The following is an 18,508-nucleotide window of genomic DNA, read 5'->3' on the forward strand; positions in this document are numbered from 1 at the left end:
TAGGAAAATGTCAAATTATACGAATGAGAACTTTGGCACAGCTGAGTTAGATCAGGCTGAATTAATGATCAAAGTTACAGCTGGAGGTTGTTAACCTGTTGGTGATTTCCAAGCAAATTATTTTTTATATTCTGTTTACAAAATAAGAGAATTGAGATTATTGGCTGAGCCTGGAGGCTGATGCATCACCAGCCATGGTAAAGCAAAGATGACACAGAGCTTGCTCGCACACTGAGGAAGGTGTGCTCCTTCATTAAGCCTGAGTCACCACTTCCATTAGGAGCAGGATGGAAGGATGGCACCAGAGCCACTGGCTGCCACGGGGCAGTGGCCAGAGCCTGCTGAGAGCCTGATCCTGCACTGCCTGTGGCACACACAACTGGTGAGACAGGTTGGAAATCACTGGCTCAAGGCTGGATGTGTGCTTTGGCTTTCCTACCTGCCTCACTGGGAATTCATTTAGAAAGCTTCGGTGGGAATTCCTTCTTAGATTGAACGTAGGTGAGCAGGAGGCCAAGTAGTTATTAAATTTTTTTTTCAGGTCTTGTTACTTTTTTTGGTACTGAATTAAGCCAGGGAAATCACTTACTGCTGTTCAAGTCTCATGGATGTGCAGTGCTGTTAATCTCAAACTTCATAAATTGTAAATTAAGCTTTCCAAAATCATGAGATTTGTATTTGTTTATTTTAAAGTAAGAGAAGTTGTCTCTTTTTATTGGGTTTTGTGCTTTCAGGACATGACATGGCTTTCCCCCCCTACATGTAGCAGCAGAAACAACCCCTTCTGCAAAAATTAAAATCTCTATCACAATTGCCTGACACCAGAAACAGGAATTTAGAAAAAAAACTCCTTCCTAAAGATCCAACTGAAACCTTTGGACATGGGCAGTGCAGGTAGGGGCAGACATTTCAGTTCACAGGGACCAAGGTTCTTTCTACCCTGATCTCATTGCTCTGAGCAGTGCATTCTGAGGCTGCCATTGTTGAGCACCCATTATTTGATCTGCAGACTGAGGAGGAAAAAAACCCCAAAGAGCAGCTGATTTTCAATGTGGCCTCTCCTCTGCATTGTGGCAAAACCCCATCCCAGAGTGCAGAAAGCAGTAAAACCCTCCCAGCCAGCACTTCAATTTTCCAACAATGTCAAGGTGAAAAGTCCCACAAGTGAACCCTGAGCTTTCTTCTGCTCAGCTCACAAAGCAGGAACAAAGAGCAAACCTCCTTTCCTGTCTCTCCTACCTCCCTGAATCCATTCTCATTAAGGAAAGAAAAGGTCAATATTGGTGGTGTTGAAATGAAGCACAAGGACTGAACAGCCTCCTGTGCCTGGTGCAGGGTGCTGAAAGAGCCAAGTGTGAAACAACATTTTCCAGAGCCTCCATCAGCTCAAGGGCTGGTTTGGCCTGCCAGTGTGCAAGGAAGGAGCCCAATTTCAGGAAGCAATTTGCAACCAGCCCCTTAGGAGACTAAGGGGAAAAAAAGCACCTGTGAGTGGGTCATAGCTTGGCCTCTCCTGACAGAAGTTTGAAAAGTGTCTGGCAATTTGGGAAATTCAAGAGATGGGGGACAAGTCCCACCAGGAAGATGCTGAGGAAACCTGAGGCTTGCCACACCAGAGAGCTCTTGGTGAGGCTTCCCATCTTGGCCTAAGCCACTGTCTCCCCTCCTCTCAGCATCTATTTGCCAACCCATCCGTGCAGCAAAGCCACCACCTGACCCTGTGTCATCCTCATCACAAGCACAAATTCTCAAAAGTGGCATGAAGAGATGATGGTTCCTACCCCATCACTTTACCCACCCATCTTACCTCTCTGCAGCTGTCTGCTGCCTCTCCAGAGGTTCCTCTCCATGGCCTGGTAAATGCTGTCCTGGCCAAGCACAGATTTGGTCAATGGGCACTGTCTTGCTCCACCTTCATCCCACCACCTTCATGTTTCCTCCTGTGCTGCCTTTTACTTTTCTCATTAACACCTCATCACCCTCTTTGAGTCCTGCCTGGTGGTGGTTGCAAAGATCAAAGCTGGGACTGGCACTCAAGGTTTTAAGGCTGTACCCTGATGGGGAGTAGACTCCCCTGTATATTATTGTGTTTTTCTCTTTGTCCCTCTCCATCCACTATTGCCTCTGCTCTTAAATCCCAGGCACTCTGGGTGCAGAGATGCCCCTTCAGTCTGTATTTATCTACCATCACTTATGATGCTGTCCTGGGTGCATTATGAGAGACATTGCCTAAGCCTAGGTGAAAAACAGGGGCCAAAGTCTCTTGGGACCAGCATGGCAGTGATCAACCTGTACGCTGCAAACTGAGCAAGGAAGGAAGGCTTAAATATCCCAGAACTTTGCAACAATACTATCCTGTGAAAAATAGGAATATTTTCCATTTTCTTGCCCTGATTTGGTATCAAACCAGGTGTTTAAAAAGCCTGACTTTTCTCTAGGAATGGAAAATTTGATTTTCAACCAACCTCCCACTTGCGATCCTTAATCTGTTTTAGAAGGAACTTTTTTTAACCTCTTTTTTTTTTCTTTTTCAGTGCAAACAGACAATTTCTACACCACCCTTTCTTGTGTACCAACAACACAAGGCATTTACCTTAGCAGACCAGGTAAAACAGTGCTCTGGGGGAAGCTGAATAGGCCCTGGTGATGAGTTACAGTGTCTAACACTTCCCAAGTACAATCACAGATTTATGACCGCTGACACGACAAAGATTTTGTCTGGTAGTGAGGAGTGATGGCTGATGTCCCTCTAAATGCTTATCATTTCTGGCAGTTTAATTCAATCCTGTTAACAGATGCAACAAAACTGAGAAACATTTCTCCTCCTAGGAGTCCTCACTGGACCAGCAAAGATGGCATTGGAATTATTTCCCTGTTTTCAGGAATTCTTCTTTGAAGTCAGAGGGTGCAGAAATGATCTTCCTAAAAAGAAAATGCCACCAAAGGAGTGCATTATCTTCATATTTGATATTAGGACACCTTGGCAGGAGAACAACCTCCAAAGATGGGTGGTAAGAGGGCACCCTTGGAGAGTTGCTGCAGTTTTCCACTGTGGAGTGATGTGTCCCTCATTCAGCATGCAGAAGACTTGGGCTAAAGTCCAACTTGGAGCCTTGCCCTCCTCTTGGGGATTTTGAAGCTTTTCAGACCAGTTGAGCAAAACCTCAGATAACTGTGACAGCAAGGGCTTCCAGCCCTGGCCTGTGAGGTGTTCTGGGAGCAGCTCTGCAACACAAGTGTTCTGTCAGATGCAAGGGAGGAATCTGGGCATTTCTGACAGGCCTGCAGGCAGCTGGGAGCTCTGCAGGAGATCCCACTTTGCCTGGGTGGCTGCAGTCCTGCAACGGGGCAGTGTTTTCTCAGCACTCAAGAGAGCAGCAAACTCAACGCCACTGGAGGCAGGTGGAGGGAGAAAGCTCAAGACTTCAAAGCTGCTGTGTGCAGGAGGAGGCTAAAATCTGGGAGATGGTTTTTGATAAGATCCATTCATGGCAGCAACGGACACCTGTGACCTGGAATGACTTTTAGGAAAGATAAAGTTGTGCATACAGCAGGTCCTCTTGCAGCAGCTGAGCTGTGCTAGTCTCTCATCTGATTTCATGCACCAGGGTGTTATCTTTTTCTTGGGAAAGCCATGGAACTGGGTAGAATTTAAATTATACCCCAGAGAAGCTGGCTCGCTTCTCTGACAGAGGTCATAATGAGGGAGTTGAGATTCCAGTTATAGGTCAGTACAGCAGATGTAGCTGGGTTTGCAGATGATAAAAATACAGCCTTGTCTCAGGAATGCTGCAGAAGTGAGGCACGCGTGTGGCTGGATTTTTTTTTCAGAGCTATTGTTTAACTCTGGCTGTACTGTAAAACAGTTGTTCCTATTGGGAAATCAATATTTACAAAGTAAGCAGCAATGAGACATGGGCTGGGTGCCATCCAAGCCCACAGCATGACCTGCTCTGTTGAATGCCCACACCTCAAACTGTGAGAAATGTTACTCCTCTCTCTTTTGGGGTAAGAGTGGCTTTTCATTACCAGCAATGAATACTATTTTATTTTTACTCTGCTCTGTATGTTTTCCAAGGCCAGCTTGCAAGGAAGGAGGCAGCCACTGAAACATGGAAAGCTACACTACATACTACCCTATATCACACACAGCTCACCTCTTCTGATCAGAATTCAGGGCTTGGTGCACAGAATTAGCCACCCACCCCAAAGGAAAGCAGTTTATCTCAGAAAGCAATCATAACTAACACTTCAAATACTGAACTTCCAACTTGAGCTCCTGCTTGATCTCATCTGTATATCATAGAATCAGAACGGTTTGGTGTTACAGTGGGGATTTTGTAACACAATTTGGGTTGGAAGGGACCTTCAAGACCATTTTGTTCAAACCCCCCTGCCATGAGCACAGACAACTTCCATTTGACCAGGAGGCTTAGAGCCCCATCCAGCCTGGCCTGGAACACTTCCAGGGACAGAAGTGTTACAGGGACCTCCTCAGTGGTTCTGCAACTCCACTGTCTACAGACACCTTCCCCTGGAGGACAAACACCAGTGACCTCCCTTCAAGGAGCAGGTCACTAAGGCTCAGCTCAGCTGGGACTAACACAAACCCGCCAATGCAGTTGTGGACTCGGTGCTTTGCTGTTCCCCAAGGCATTGCCAATGGAGGAATGCAGTACAGGCAGAGTGGCACGGCCATTCTCACTTTACCTGGTTACTACGATGAGTCCATGTCCTTTTGGATTTGCAACAACACACTTGAAGCTGGCTCTGTAATACTGCCTGGCCCTGTATTCCCTCCTGTTTGCAGAAGCACAGCTGTATGGAAAATGTTCTGTCTCTAATCTCTATTTACACAGGATGGTGATAAAGAAATTCCTCCACAATCACTTCATCTCTCTTTGGGCTGACACCACCATCTTTGCTCAGCCCAGCTCCAGAGCAGCAACACATGCAAACATGACACAGTGATTTGTGGGCTAGGGAAGGACAGTCATGTGAAAACAATCTCTGTACCAAAGTACCCCTCAAGTCTTGTGCTCAGTTTTGAACCTCTCATGGCAAGAAAGACATTGAGGGGCTGGAGCGAGTCCAGGGAAGGGCAACTGAGCTGGGGAAGGGTCTGGAGAACAAGTCTGATGAGGAGCAGCTGAGGGAACTGGGGGGATTCAGCCTGAAGAAAAGGAGCTCAAGGGGGACCTTCTCACTCTTTACAACTCCCTGACAGGACGGTGGAGCCAGGTGGGGTGAGTGTCTTCTCCCAGGTAACAAATAACAGAGGAAATGGCCTCAAGTTGTATCACAGGAGGTTTAGATTAGGTATTAGGTAAAATTTCTTCACTGAAAGGATAGTCAGATATTGAAACAGGCTATCCAGGGCAGTGATCGAGTCACTATCCCTGGAGGTGTTCAAAAGGTGTGTGGGTGTGGCATTCTGGAACATGGTTTAGTGGTGGGCTTCACAGTGCTGGGGTAACAGTTGGACTCAATGATCTCAGAGGTCTTTTCCAACCTAAAGAATATTGTTATTCTAAGTTTTCTGCTGAGCACGACGAGTGAGAATGAGTGAGGTAAGTGTCCTACCAGGCAGGATGATATTGGGAAGAAGGACAGCCCCATCTTCTGGAAGCTGAGGTGGTTGACGCTCTAGCCCAATTTTGGTGAGAGATTTGAAGCAAGAAGCCTGTTTTGGGGCGGGTTTCTGCTTGTAAATTCAGCTGGTTGTCTGCAGCAGTGAGGTGCTGCTGGCATGCATGCTGTCCCCACCACGAGCTGGCCTGCTCATGTTAGTAAGCTCTGAGAAAGCTCTGCATGAACTCACCGCCTGGCCCTAAAGGATTGGCAAAACAGGAAACTCTTTCAAAGGTGTCTAAGGACTTGATGTTGACGTTTGAATTTCCCTTTCATATCCCTGCAGCATTTTTGTCCAGGTGCTTTATCCCTGCAGTGCAAAGCTGTCATTTATTTGTAGTCAGAGATTTTGTGCTTTTGAAATTAAATCCAAGGCAGACAGAAAATAAAAGTATTCCAAGACACTTTAGTGTATTAGACAAGTGTTAATTAGGGGAAGCTGAGTCTTTCCAGCCCTTGGGGCAAAGTTATCTTGCGTACAAATAATTCAGAAAGAGGCAAAGCCGTTCTGCCTACTGAGATTTTTGGTTCCATACAGTTTGAGGAAAACACAGAATGTACTCATCAGTGGAAACAGAATTATAACACAGTGAGAATAGCTTAGAAGGGGCTGAAGGGGTCTGAGACCAATGCAGACTGCATGGCCACAGCTGGGAAAGCAGCATCCTTGCTCAGACAGGCACACAAGCAAGGAAATGGGCTGAGAAAACATGGCAAGGTTGTTGTGGGAACTCCTCTGGTCACAGTCCTGCCTGTGAAATGGGTTCTGTCTGCTCACAGCCTGTGATCACAGGAGCAAGCAGAGTGTATCCCACCCTCTTCCCAGGAGTGTCTGGGAAACAGCTCCCAAAGAGGCAGCTGGCAGTGATGGTTATTAAAAAATACACTCGTGAAGCTTCACCCAGAGCTGGCCATATTTTCCTCCCAATTTTCGGCAGATTGTGTACTTAGAAGAACTATGGAAAAGAAATCCACCAAAAATTTATGAATGAAACCCTTTAGGTGAAACTCTATCCCATTTGTTACCCAACTCAGCAAATGTTAATGCCCTGTCCCTGAGTTCAAATTCCCATCAGAGCCATTTTCCCCAGACAATGGCCTTCTTTGCCCTGGTAAGCACAGAAAGTGGGCATTTCCTCAGAGGAAGTTAATTTGGCTTTTTAGATAATCCCTCCACACACACCAAAAAAAAAGAAGAGCGTGGACAAAACCTTTTCAATAATATGGGAAAGTATTATCAAAAAAAACCTTTTCTGCTAAAGGGAAACACTTCCCCATAGCCATTGAGATGCTAAGGACCAACACATTACTTTAATATTACCTTAAATTAAAAAAATGAGATGTCCTTGCATTTAATTTTACCAGTACACATACCTTACATTGAAATCCTGACTTTATTTTAAAAGAGTGATTAATGCATTTAGCTTTTGGTTCTTTTTAAACTTATTTCAGGATTCACAATAAATCGCACTTTGGAAGAGCAGAATGATTTATTTCTTAACTACATTTTTGCTTTGAAGTGTCTGTTGGCTGTTAATAAAACAAGTCCTTTTACGTTCTCTTCAAAGTCACAAAACAAATACACGTGGATGCTTTGGGCCAAAGGAGGGGGCTGAAAACCTGTCTGGTAGTGGGAATTTAGCTGAAAGGAGGAGGGGAGCTGCTATCTCACCACTCTGGGGAAAAGTGCTGCATTTGTTCAGCCAAAACCACTGTGTGTGGAGGCAATGTGAAAGTTAGGAATGGGTCTGCAGAGATCCTGATTTAGAGGGTGGAGTCTTGGGCAATGAACATTACATTTTATTAGAAAACCCCTAGTGTTTTCACAGCCCAGATTTCATAAACCTAGTATCTGTCTGACTGTATGTTAAGTACCTTACAGCCCTGCATGCAGTGTTTGCTTAGTGGTGAATACTGCAGTCTCTGTGTCCAACTCACAGCTGCTTTTACAGTGTGTCTAGAAACACTTGTGCTTCGGGGACACGGAGAAACACGTAGCCTCAGAGCAGCAAACTGCCAGCTGACAGAGCTGGGTGGCCACCCTCGGAAGCCACTGGCTCAGGCTGACTGAGGATGAGCCTCAAGTGCTCAGGAGTGAGATTTTTTACAAAGACCACAGTCAGAGCAGAATGCTGAACTCAGGTGCTGATGCCCTGGACCACTGAAGTAGTGCAAAAGTCCTTTCACCCTCGAGGAAGCATTTCACCAGGAGCACTGCTGCTACAAAACAATTTCCAAGCAAAGCCGACAGCTGTGTTGCCATCATCACACAGAAGGGGGCAGAACGGAGAAAAAACAAAAAATCAAAGCAAGTCGGAATTGAGCCTGGGATATGCCATGAAAGGAGTTCTTTCTGGAAGACATAATTCTAAAATTATTATTCTTTAGCTAAAATATTTCACATTTCTGTTAGAGAGAGTCCCATTTAGCTATTTCACGTTGGTCAATTAGCTTCAAACCAGAAAATGCCACTGAATATCATACATTTCCTTTTCAAAGGACTTTAAGATCATTTGACAGTATTTCCTCAAATGACCTTCCAAAGCCACCTCGCAGAATCCACTCCCTTCCTAGGCGGAGGACACTTGGGAAGATTACATGTCCTGAAGCATTCCACTAAAAAACTTGAGTGGGAACACAATTTGACCATGAGGGAAATGCCCAATTTTTGCAGTATTAAGGGAAATATGGTTGGGCTGTGAAAGCAGCTCCTCGCAGAAGAGAGAAAGGTGATGCTTTTGCACTGGCATTCCTGTGATCCAGTGGGACCAAACGGGTTGTCGCTGGGCAGGAGAGTTTCAGGCTGCCAGGAAGCGTTTCCACGTGAGGAGAACCTTTCTGCCAAATACATCAACCAAGGGAAGCCACGCCCTTCCAAGCAGAAGGAAAAAAATCAGAATTTTCCTTGTAGAAAATGGAAAGGTTTGGAGTGCAAGTCAGTGCTGGAATGTGCCCGCATGTCCGTGTGGGTTTTGCTAAGCTGCAAGGCCAGACGGGGAAGATGGGATCCCTGCACCCAAAGGTTACGCTGCAGCCAAAAAGGGTATTAAGTAAAAGAATGAAAGTTGTTGGTTCTGTCCTCTGTTTGCTGTTATCTGTGGCTTGGGTTTGTTCCGGTGGATCTGTTGGCTGTTGCTGAGTGCTGGGAGAGGGGCAGGGCTGAAGAGCTGACCGAAAAAGGAGGGCGGATGAGAGGGGAGGGGACAGAAAAGTAAGCGGTGCTTAGAGAATGGAAGTTCCTGAGAAGCCGTCCCATGGGAAACGGGACAGGGACCTCCCCCGGCTGCGAAAGGGTAGGAAAAGCAGCAGTTTTGTTGGAGGGGGTGTGTGCTCGGCTCAGCTGACTCGTTACAAATAACCAGTTTGCTCTTGCTTCCAAGAATTTGTCCGCACTCCAATGCATCGGAAAGTAACGAGTGGAAGGCTAGAGAAGAACGCTGCCTGTGCTCCTGATCCCTTCAACACTCAGCGCAAGGAGCTTGAGTGTGGGCCGGCTTCTCCTTGAGGACGCGTCCGTCCGTGCTGGCTGAAGCCCCGTCTCCCTTCTGGCTGGGTTCCCCTTGCAGAGCCTCAGCCCCGTTGTGTCCGGGCCCCTGGGGAGGTGAGAGAGTGCCAGGGGAGAGGTGCGCGCCGTGTAAGCATTGCCCCTGTCTGGTGCCCCTGGGGAGGTGCGTGCGGTGCCGGCGGTGCCCCTGTCCCTTATGTCGCCGTGTTCAGGTGGGCGCGGAGAGGACGGGGGCTCCTGCCTGCCCCGCGTCCTGTCTGCCTGTGGGGCCTGTGCCAGGGCAGCCGGGCTGTGACTGCAGCCGTGTGTCCCCCTCTCGCTGTGCCCGGCACTGCCGGCCCTGCTCCCGGAGCCCTGTCCCCGGGCAGAGCCGTTCCCTCGCCGGGCGCAGCCCCATGGGGGGCTCCCCATGCTGCGGCCTGGCCTGGCCCCAGAGCAGGAAGGCCCCTGCGGGTGGCACCGGGCTGGCGGCGTGTCCCCAGCCGGCTGCGCCCGGGCAGCGGCCTCAGCCGTGCGGGATGCAGAGCTGCGGGAGCCCACGGCTCTGTGCCGGCCGCACACCGGAGCTCCCAGCTCCAGCTGGCAGCGCCTCAGCGCCCTGTGCCCTCCCGCCCCGACAGCCGCGCCAGGCCCTGCTTGCTGCCCTCATGGTGCCACTCGTGGCCCCAGTGCTCTCCAAGGGCTTCTCCGGGGGCACCTTCCTGCGGCCTTTCCGTCCCCGCACGAGGCCCACCAGCAACCCGCAGAGGGGCTGTTTCCAAGGGCCTGCAGGCCCAGCACCAGGGGCAGAGGCTTCCCGCTGACAGAGGGAGGGGTTAGGCTGGACATGTGGAAGAACCTCTTGGCTCTGAGGCTGCTGAGGCCCTGGCCCACGCTGCCCACAGAAGCTGTGGCTGCCCCATCCCTGGCAGTGTTCCAGGCCAGCTTGGATGGGGCTTGGAGCAACCTGGCCTAGTGGAAGGTGTCCCTGCCCTCGGCAGCAGGGTTGGAACAAGATGATGTTTAAGGAGCCTTCCAAGCCCAAGCCCTTGTGTGATTCTGTGATCACAGGGCCTGGGGACAGCTGGCCTTGATTTCTGATGAGAACCACTTCAGCCCTGTAAGTTTGGTTGAGTTCAAGGAGACTCTTGACGAGCCCACATTCCCAGTGCATGAGATTTACCAATGCTGAGATCAACAAAGTCTTGCACGATCCAGATTCTGCAATATTGCATTTTATTGAAGCAACAGCAAACCAGTTTCTGGCTTGCCCCTCATAAATGCACTGACTATAGAGCATTAATAGGTGTCACGAGGGATAGTGACACTAAGTAGGTATACTGTATATATGTATATACAATATCTTGTAAATTCTATATTGTTAGTGTTTAAATAGAATTACCTTTTAAAATATTGATCATTATTTTTATCATGATGTAATAATTAGATATTTTGTGTCTTTGATATTATTTATACTGGTATATGTTTTTGTTTTATTATATTTACTATTATAGATGATTATCAATAAACTTTATAATATATAATATGTCTACTCTATGTCTTTATATCTATGAAATAAAAATCTAGATTTTTATGGATGCAAAGTTTCAGGTCAGCGCCAACCGAGTTGGTCCAATGCTGACCTAAAGGTGTCCCTCTGGGGACAAGGACAGTCACCGTCCCGTGACCGATCGCGGGCAAGCAGCGCCCATTGTTCCTCTCGGTCTTTTTTTCCCTGTTTTTTTTTCCTTTTTCTATCCCACATTCCTGCTTCTTTTACACTCTGATTTTTGGCCCTTCCCAAAGGCCAGGAACAGTTGCATGCTACCGGTGGGGTTTGGTGACTTTGGCCATGCACGTAAGGCATGTGCTCTCTTCATGCGCGTTCTCGGGAGTGGGAAGTTCACGCGCAAGTGGAGCTCAATGTGGATCTGTGTGACCTTTTTTGGAAAAGGAAATGATACAGGGAGGTAGAATAAACCCTCCCGTGGCCCTCCACCTGCTGAGGCAGCAGGAGAGGCCGTGGGGCCTCTGCCAGAGTCTTTGCACGCATCCTCTTCTCCTTAAAGGAGCAGATTCGTAACCCAGCTTGTTCTGTGCAGTGAAGGGGAGTGAGGCCAACGGCGCTAGAGAGGTGCAGGGGCTCTTCTGGGCCTCAGGGAAACATCACGGTGCCGAGAGGCCTCTGCTTCACTCCGGACGTCACTCTGTACTTGGGCCTTGCTGGAGCCAGGGGCCACATAGGTGAGAGGCCCAGCTCCTGTTTTTCTCAACCAGCCCCGTCAATTCTTCGCTGACTTCCAGCAAGTCTGCAGCACATCTGGCGTTCAGCGCAGTGACCGAGCACTGGAGCACATTGCCCAGAGGTTGTGGAGTCTCCCTCGCCGGAGATAGTCAAGAGCCCTCCGAACGCAATGCTTTGCAATGCACAGCAGGAAGGGCCTGCTGGAGCAGCCCTGGACAAGATGATCTCACCGGTGGTCCTTTCAAATGGGAACTCGTCTGGGATCCTGAGATCGGCATCTTTGCACAAGGGGAAGCTCTCAGAGGGAAAATGGACCCTAAGACAGAGCTGGGGGCAGTCACAGTCCAGGTGGTAATGGGACTCTCTCTCACAAGGCCCCTGGCCACGGCCTCTTCAGCCTCATCGGCTTGGACTCCCCGAGCGTGCTTTTGCTCTGGAGGACAGGTGTGGCAGCAATTCCCAGGGCCGACTGAGCAGTGCCTTCTCCATGTTCTGCACGCTCAGGTCTGTGTCAGCTCCTCCCTGAGGACTAGATTCTGCACACAGACCCCAGAGAACACAAAAAGGAATGGCAGTATTTGCTCTTGCGTGCTCCCCGAGCCGCGTAGCCAACCTGGTCATCACTGGATGCAGTGCTGAGGAGACTGTTGGGACGACACTGCTGCTGCTGCTGTCGATGGCAGAGTGCTGCTGCACAGCGCTTTCCCTTCCCTCTCTGTATCCCACACTCTCCCCTCTTTTCCCCTGTACTATCAGGTGGTTCTCTGCTGCCAGCTGCCAGTCCCACAAGCACAGCATCAAGCAGGCAAACCTCTTTCAAGGATCATTTTTGAGGATTCTTCTTAACCACTTTCGCAGGTCCATATACTCGCTCATCGCCTGTGAATGGGCAGCCGGATCCATCACCATGTGATGGAAGAGATTGCACGTCCTGGCCATTTGCACCTCTGGGGGCAAACTGATCTCCCCAGGGAGCCTCTGGTTGCCCAAAATAAAGTGGTTGAGGCATCTCACTTCCACGCTTAAGCGCAGGCTCTCGCTGATATCCACCAGTCGCCTCACGAAATTTCTCCTGCGCCACCGTGACACAGGTATGATGTTCAGGAGGTGCATAACAATGGTCTTTGTGGTGTAGGTGGAAATGCCTAAGCCCAGCTGAAGACGGGTGAAGAACTGCAGGCATTTGAGGTGCAAGCTGTCAGGGGGGGCCAGCCTGGCAATGTACTTGAAGAACTTCACCTCTGCCACAGCGTAGGTCTCAGGCCACGTTGTGCTTGGGGTGCAGGCCTGTCTAGGCTGGCTGCTCACAAAGACGTCCGAGTCGCCTTGCCGCACCCCGAAGAGCACCTCAATCCGGAAGCTTTCTCTGCCCTTGGTCACCTGGAATTGGCAGGAGCGTTTGGAGGGCAGCAGCACTAAACGCCAGGCGTGCGACTGAGGCAAAGCTGGCCAGACGGCTCTCACCAGCTGGTAGAACCAGCGGGCTGTTTTCTGCACATCGAGGTAGGCGCCGGTGCACAGGGTGTGAAGGAGGCTGGGATCCTGATTCCTCCTCAGCTCCTCCTCGGGGTGGTGCAGGAAGCACAGCATCTTCTCACCCTGCTGCTCCCTCGTGCAGGTGCACTCCAGCTGCACACGGACACGGAAGTTCCTCACGTGCCTCTGCCCCTCAGTGTCCAGCTCCAGGTGGAAGGTGTGCCCTCGGGGAGGAGTCATGGGCACGAGCACGCGGTACACAACATCCTGCTCGCGGGGACTCCAACCTTCAAAGGCACTGCCCACCCCAATGGCTCGTTGCAGGACCGGGTAGAAACTGCCAGACAAGACGTGGCCAAAGTAAATTGTGAAATTGGTCATCAGTTCAGTTGTCCACTCACAGCCATTCTGCAGGTCCTGTACAGGCCACTGTATGCGCTCCATTAAAATCCTTCCTCTGTTATCTTCAATATCACGCTGTCCTCCTTCGGCTTCACGTGCATCATTATTGTTGTTTTCTGCATTTGCAGCCGCAATGACAACTTCATTTCCAGCACCATCTTCGTTTGCAGCACCACCGCCGACTTCCTCTACGTTGCCATCATCATTGTTGTCTTCCTCCCGATTCGCATCATTGTTGTCTTCCTCTTCATTTCCAACAGCTTCTTCTTCGTTTGCATCCACATTTCTCACTTCCTCTTCATTTCCAACAGCTTCTTCTTCATTTGCATCCACATTTCTCACTTCCTCCTCATTTGCACCATTATTTTCTTCTTCAGGCTCCTCTCTCCTCAGGCTCCTTTCCCTCCAGATAAACCATAGGGCCGAGAGAAGGAGCAGGAGCCCAGCAACGGCCCAAACCTGCCAGTGTTGCAAGGCAGACCAGAGCAGCTCTCGCCAGGCCCCTCCCCTCTGCTTCAGGGTGAGCTGATCCACTTCCCATTCCAGAAGAGTCTTCTCCACTTCCTGGCTTATCGCACGTGCTTCCATGCGCAGACGCATCGCCTCGTCCAATCCATCACCCACGGGCTGCAGGTACTGGACTAGGCTTTGCAAGAGCAAGAACCACAATACCAAGGGACCCATGGTCTGCAGGAGGATGGAGAGAAGGCCTTGAGTGGGGTGGGGAGGGAGGCAGCCGGCAGTGGGGGCAGCAGGGACGGGAATGACAGGGGCCTGGGGCCAGGAAGGACAGGGCCCCAGACAGCTGGCAGGCAGCAAGGCCTGTCCCGCTGCCCCAGCAGCAGCAGCAGCAGCAGCAGCAGCAGCACCGTGCCTGCCCAAGGCTCTCCCGTGAGGGGCTGTCCCTGCCCTGTGCAGGCGGAGAACCCTCCCCCGGGTGCAGCGTTTCTGCCCCAGCCCTTGTCCCCAGCCCAGCCTCCCCGCCACGTGTGCACTCACCGCTTGCCCAAGCAATACAGGGCCAGCGTTACCTGCTGGGGCCTTTGATAGCTGCCCCCATTGTGACACATCGCCCGTGATGTCACAGGAGCCACAGCACATCACAGCCAGGCCAGCCCCACCCTTTGTGCCCAGCCCAGCTCAGCCCCTCAGAGTGGCCCTGGTGAACTGCTTAAGGCTGCTTTTGAGTGAATCTTCTTCTAAGAACTTCCCTTGGTCTTTCCTTTGTCTTTCTTATCAGCTGCCCTCCATTGCCAGTCTCATAGATACCCATGTTGGAAGGCACCCTCGAGGATCATTGAGTCTAAGCCTTGACTCCACACTGGTTCAGCCACACTTAAATCTCTGAGTTGTCGAGGTTGAAAAAGACCCTGAAGATCGCACAGTCCAACTGCAAACTTAACGCTGCCTACTCCACCAATCAGCCAGCTCCCCAAATGCCACATCCACACAACGTTTAAACCTTTCTGAGGTGCTGACTCAGCCATTTCCCTGGGCAGCCTGTTTGCAAGCTTGAGACCCTCTTTATTGAAGGAATATTTCCTAGAGATCCAATCTAAAGCTCCCGTGGTGCAACTTGAGGTCATTTCCTCTGCTCACATTGCTTGTTCCCTGGGCTAATAGAATGACCCCCACCTAGCTACAACCTCCCTTCAGGGACCACCTGCACTGTGTCAGGAGCTTGGGCTGTGAAAGCAGCTCCTCGCAGAAGAGAGGAAGGTGATGCTTTTGCACTGGCATTCCTGTGATCCAGTGGGACCAAACGGGTTGTCGCTGGGCAGGAGAGTTTCAGGCTGCCAGGAAGCGTTTCCACGTGAGGAGAACCTTTCTGCCAAATACATCAACCAAGGGAAGCCACGCCCTTCCAAGCAGAAGGGAAAAAATCAGAATTTTCCTTGTAGAAAATGGAAAGGTTTGGAGTGCAAGTCAGTGCTGGAATGTGCCCGCATGTCCGTGTGGGTTTTGCTAAGCTGCAAGGCCAGACGGGGAAGATGGGATCCCTGCACCCAAAGGTTACGCTGCAGCCAAAAAGGGTATTAAGTAAAAGAATGAAAGTTGTTGGTTCTGTCCTCTGTTTGCTGTTATCTGTGGCTTGGGTTTGTTCCGGTGGATCTGTTGGCTGTTGCTGAGTGCTGGGAGAGGGGCAGGGCTGAAGAGCTGACCGAAAAAGGAGGGCGGATGAGAGGGGAGGGGACAGAAAAGTAAGCGGTGCTTAGAGAATGGAAGTTCCTGAGAAGCCGTCCCATGGGAAACGGGACAGGGACCTCCCCCGGCTGCGAAAGGGTAGGAAAAGCAGCAGTTTTGTTGGAGGGGGTGTGTGCTCGGCTCAGCTGACTCGTTACAAATAACCAGTTTGCTCTTGCTTCCAAGAATTTGTCCGCACTCCAATGCATCGGAAAGTAACGAGTGGAAGGCTAGAGAAGAACGCTGCCTGTGCTCCTGATCCCTTCAACACTCAGCGCAAGGAGCTTGAGTGTGGGCCGGCTTCTCCTTGAGGACGCGTCCGTCCGTGCTGGCTGAAGCCCCGTCTCCCTTCTGGCTGGGTTCCCCTTGCAGAGCCTCAGCCCCGTTGTGTCCGGGCCCCTGGGGAGGTGGGAGAGTGCCAGGGGAGAGGTGCGCGCCGTGTAAGCATTGCCCCTGTCTGGTGCCCCTGGGGAGGTGCGTGCGGTGCCGGCGGTGCCCCTGTCCCTTATGTCGCCGTGTTCAGGTGGGCGCGGAGAGGACGGGGGCTCCTGCCTGCCCCGCGTCCTGTCTGCCTGTGGGGCCTGTGCCAGGGCAGCCGGGCTGTGACTGCAGCCGTGTGTCCCCCTCTCGCTGTGCCCGGCACTGCCGGCCCTGCTCCCGGAGCCCTGTCCCCGGGCAGAGCCGTTCCCTCGCCGGGCGCAGCCCCATGGGGGGCTCCCCATGCTGCGGCCTGGCCTGGCCCCAGAGCAGGAAGGCCCCTGCGGGTGGCACCGGGCTGGCGGCGTGTCCCCAGCCGGCTGCGCCCGGGCAGCGGCCTCAGCCGTGCGGGATGCAGAGCTGCGGGAGCCCACGGCTCTGTGCCGGCCGCACACCGGAGCTCCCAGCTCCAGCTGGCAGCGCCTCAGCGCCCTGTGCCCTCCCGCCCCGACAGCCGCGCCAGGCCCTGCTTGCTGCCCTCATGGTGCCACTCGTGGCCCCAGTGCTCTCCAAGGGCTTCTCCGGGGGCACCTTCCTGCGGCCTTTCCGTCCCCGCACGAGGCCCACCAGCAACCCGCAGAGGGGCTGTTTCCAAGGGCCTGCAGGCCCAGCACCAGGGGCAGAGGCTTCCCGCTGACAGAGGGAGGGGTTAGGCTGGACATGTGGAAGAACCTCTTGGCTCTGAGGCTGCTGAGGCCCTGGCCCACGCTGCCCACAGAAGCTGTGGCTGCCCCATCCCTGGCAGTGTTCCAGGCCAGCTTGGATGGGGCTTGGAGCAACCTGGCCTAGTGGAAGGTGTCCCTGCCCTCGGCAGCAGGGTTGGAACAAGATGATGTTTAAGGAGCCTTCCAAGCCCAAGCCCTTGTGTGATTCTGTGATCACAGGGCCTGGGGACAGCTGGCCTTGATTTCTGATGAGAACCACTTCAGCCCTGTAAGTTTGGTTGAGTTCAAGGAGACTCTTGACGAGCCCACATTCCCAGTGCATGAGATTTACCAATGCTCTGGGTCTGGCTGAGATCAACAAAGTCTTGCACCATCCAGATTCTGCAATATTGCATTTTATTGAAGCAACAGCAAACCAGTTTCTGGCTTGCCCCTCATAAATGCACTGACTATAGAGCATTAATAGGTGTCACGAGGGATAGTGACACTAAGTAGGTATACTGTATATATGTATATACAATATCTTGTAAATTCTATATTGTTAGTGTTTAAATAGAATTACCTTTTAAAATATTGATCATTATTTTTATCATGATGTAATAATTAGATATTTTGTGTCTTTGATATTATTTATACTGGTATATGTTTTTGTTTTATTATATTTACTATTATAGATGATTATCAATAAACTTTATAATATATAATATGTCTACTCTATGTCTTTATATCTATGAAATAAAAATCTAGATTTTTATGGATGCAAAGTTTCAGGTCAGCGCCAACCGAGTTGGTCCAATGCTGACCTAAAGGTGTCCCTCTGGGGACAAGGACAGTCACCGTCCCGTGACCGATCGCGGGCAAGCAGCGCCCATTGTTCCTCTCGGTCTTTTTTTCCCTGTTTTTTTTTCCTTTTTCTATCCCACATTCCTGCTTCTTTTACACTCTGATTTTTGGCCCTTCCCAAAGGCCAGGAACAGTTGCATGCTACCGGTGGGGTTTGGTGACTTTGGCCATGCACGTAAGGCATGTGCTCTCTTCATGCGCGTTCTCGGGAGTGGGAAGTTCACGCGCAAGAGGAGCTCAATGTGGATCTGTGTGACCTTTTTTGGAAAAGGAAATGATACAGGGAGGTAGAATAAACCCTCCCGTGGCCCTCCACCTGCTGAGGCAGCAGGAGAGGCCGTGGGGCCTCTGCCAGAGTCTTTGCACGCATCCTCTTCTCCTTAAAGGAGCAGATTCGTAACCCAGCTTGTTCTGTGCAGTGAAGGGGAGTGAGGCCAACGGCGCTAGAGAGGTGCCGGGGCTCTTCTGGGCCTCAGGGAAACATCACGGCGCCGAGAGGCCTCTGCTTCACTCCGGACGTCACTCTGTACTTGGGCCTTGCTGGAGCCAGGGGCCACATAGGTGAGAGGCCCAGCTCCTGTTTTTCTCAACCAGCCCCGTCAATTCTTCGCTGACTTCCAGCAAGTCTGCAGCACATCTGGCGTTCAGCGCAGTGACCGAGCACTGGAGCACATTGCCCAGAGGTTGTGGAGTCTCCCTCGCCGGAGATAGTCAAGAGCCCTCCGAACGCAATGCTTTGCAATGCACAGCAGGAAGGGCCTGCTGGAGCAGCCCTGGACAAGATGATCTCACCGGTGGTCCTTTCAAATGGGAACTCGTCTGGGATCCTGAGATCGGCATCTTTGCACAAGGGGAAGCTCTCAGAGGGAAAATGGACCCTAAGACAGAGCTGGGGGCAGTCACAGTCCAGGTGGTAATGGGACTCTCTCTCACAAGGCCCCTGGCCACGGCCTCTTCAGCCTCATCGGCTTGGACTCCCCGAGCGTGCTTTTGCTCTGGAGGACAGGTGTGGCAGCAATTCCCAGGGCCGACTGAGCAGTGCCTTCTCCATGTTCTGCACGCTCAGGTCTGTGTCAGCTCCTCCCTGAGGACTAGATTCTG

The 18,508-nt window shown here is 51.2% G+C and overlaps 1 protein-coding gene across 1 annotated transcript; it reads right to left on the reverse strand.

Annotated features, from left to right (window-relative positions):
• Nucleotides 1-12,176: 12,176 nt before the first annotated feature.
• Nucleotides 12,177-13,922, reverse strand: LOC138110909 (inositol 1,4,5-trisphosphate receptor-interacting protein-like 1). The gene has a single exon (XM_069016062.1). It carries the CDS (start codon nt 13,920-13,922, stop codon nt 12,177-12,179), a length of 1,746 nt encoding a protein of 581 aa, XP_068872163.1.
• Nucleotides 13,923-18,508: the final 4,586 nt, after the last annotated feature.

This window comes from Aphelocoma coerulescens, chromosome 5 (genome assembly GCF_041296385.1).
Source record: "Aphelocoma coerulescens isolate FSJ_1873_10779 chromosome 5, UR_Acoe_1.0, whole genome shotgun sequence".
Taxonomy (NCBI): domain Eukaryota; kingdom Metazoa; phylum Chordata; class Aves; order Passeriformes; family Corvidae; genus Aphelocoma; species Aphelocoma coerulescens.

What these genes read in the sequence shown, in the direction of transcription:
- LOC138110909 (XM_069016062.1), bottom strand. Translation starts at nt 13,922, where the DNA reads ATGGGTCCCTTGGTATTGTGGTTCTTGCTCTTGCAAAGCCTAGTCCAG.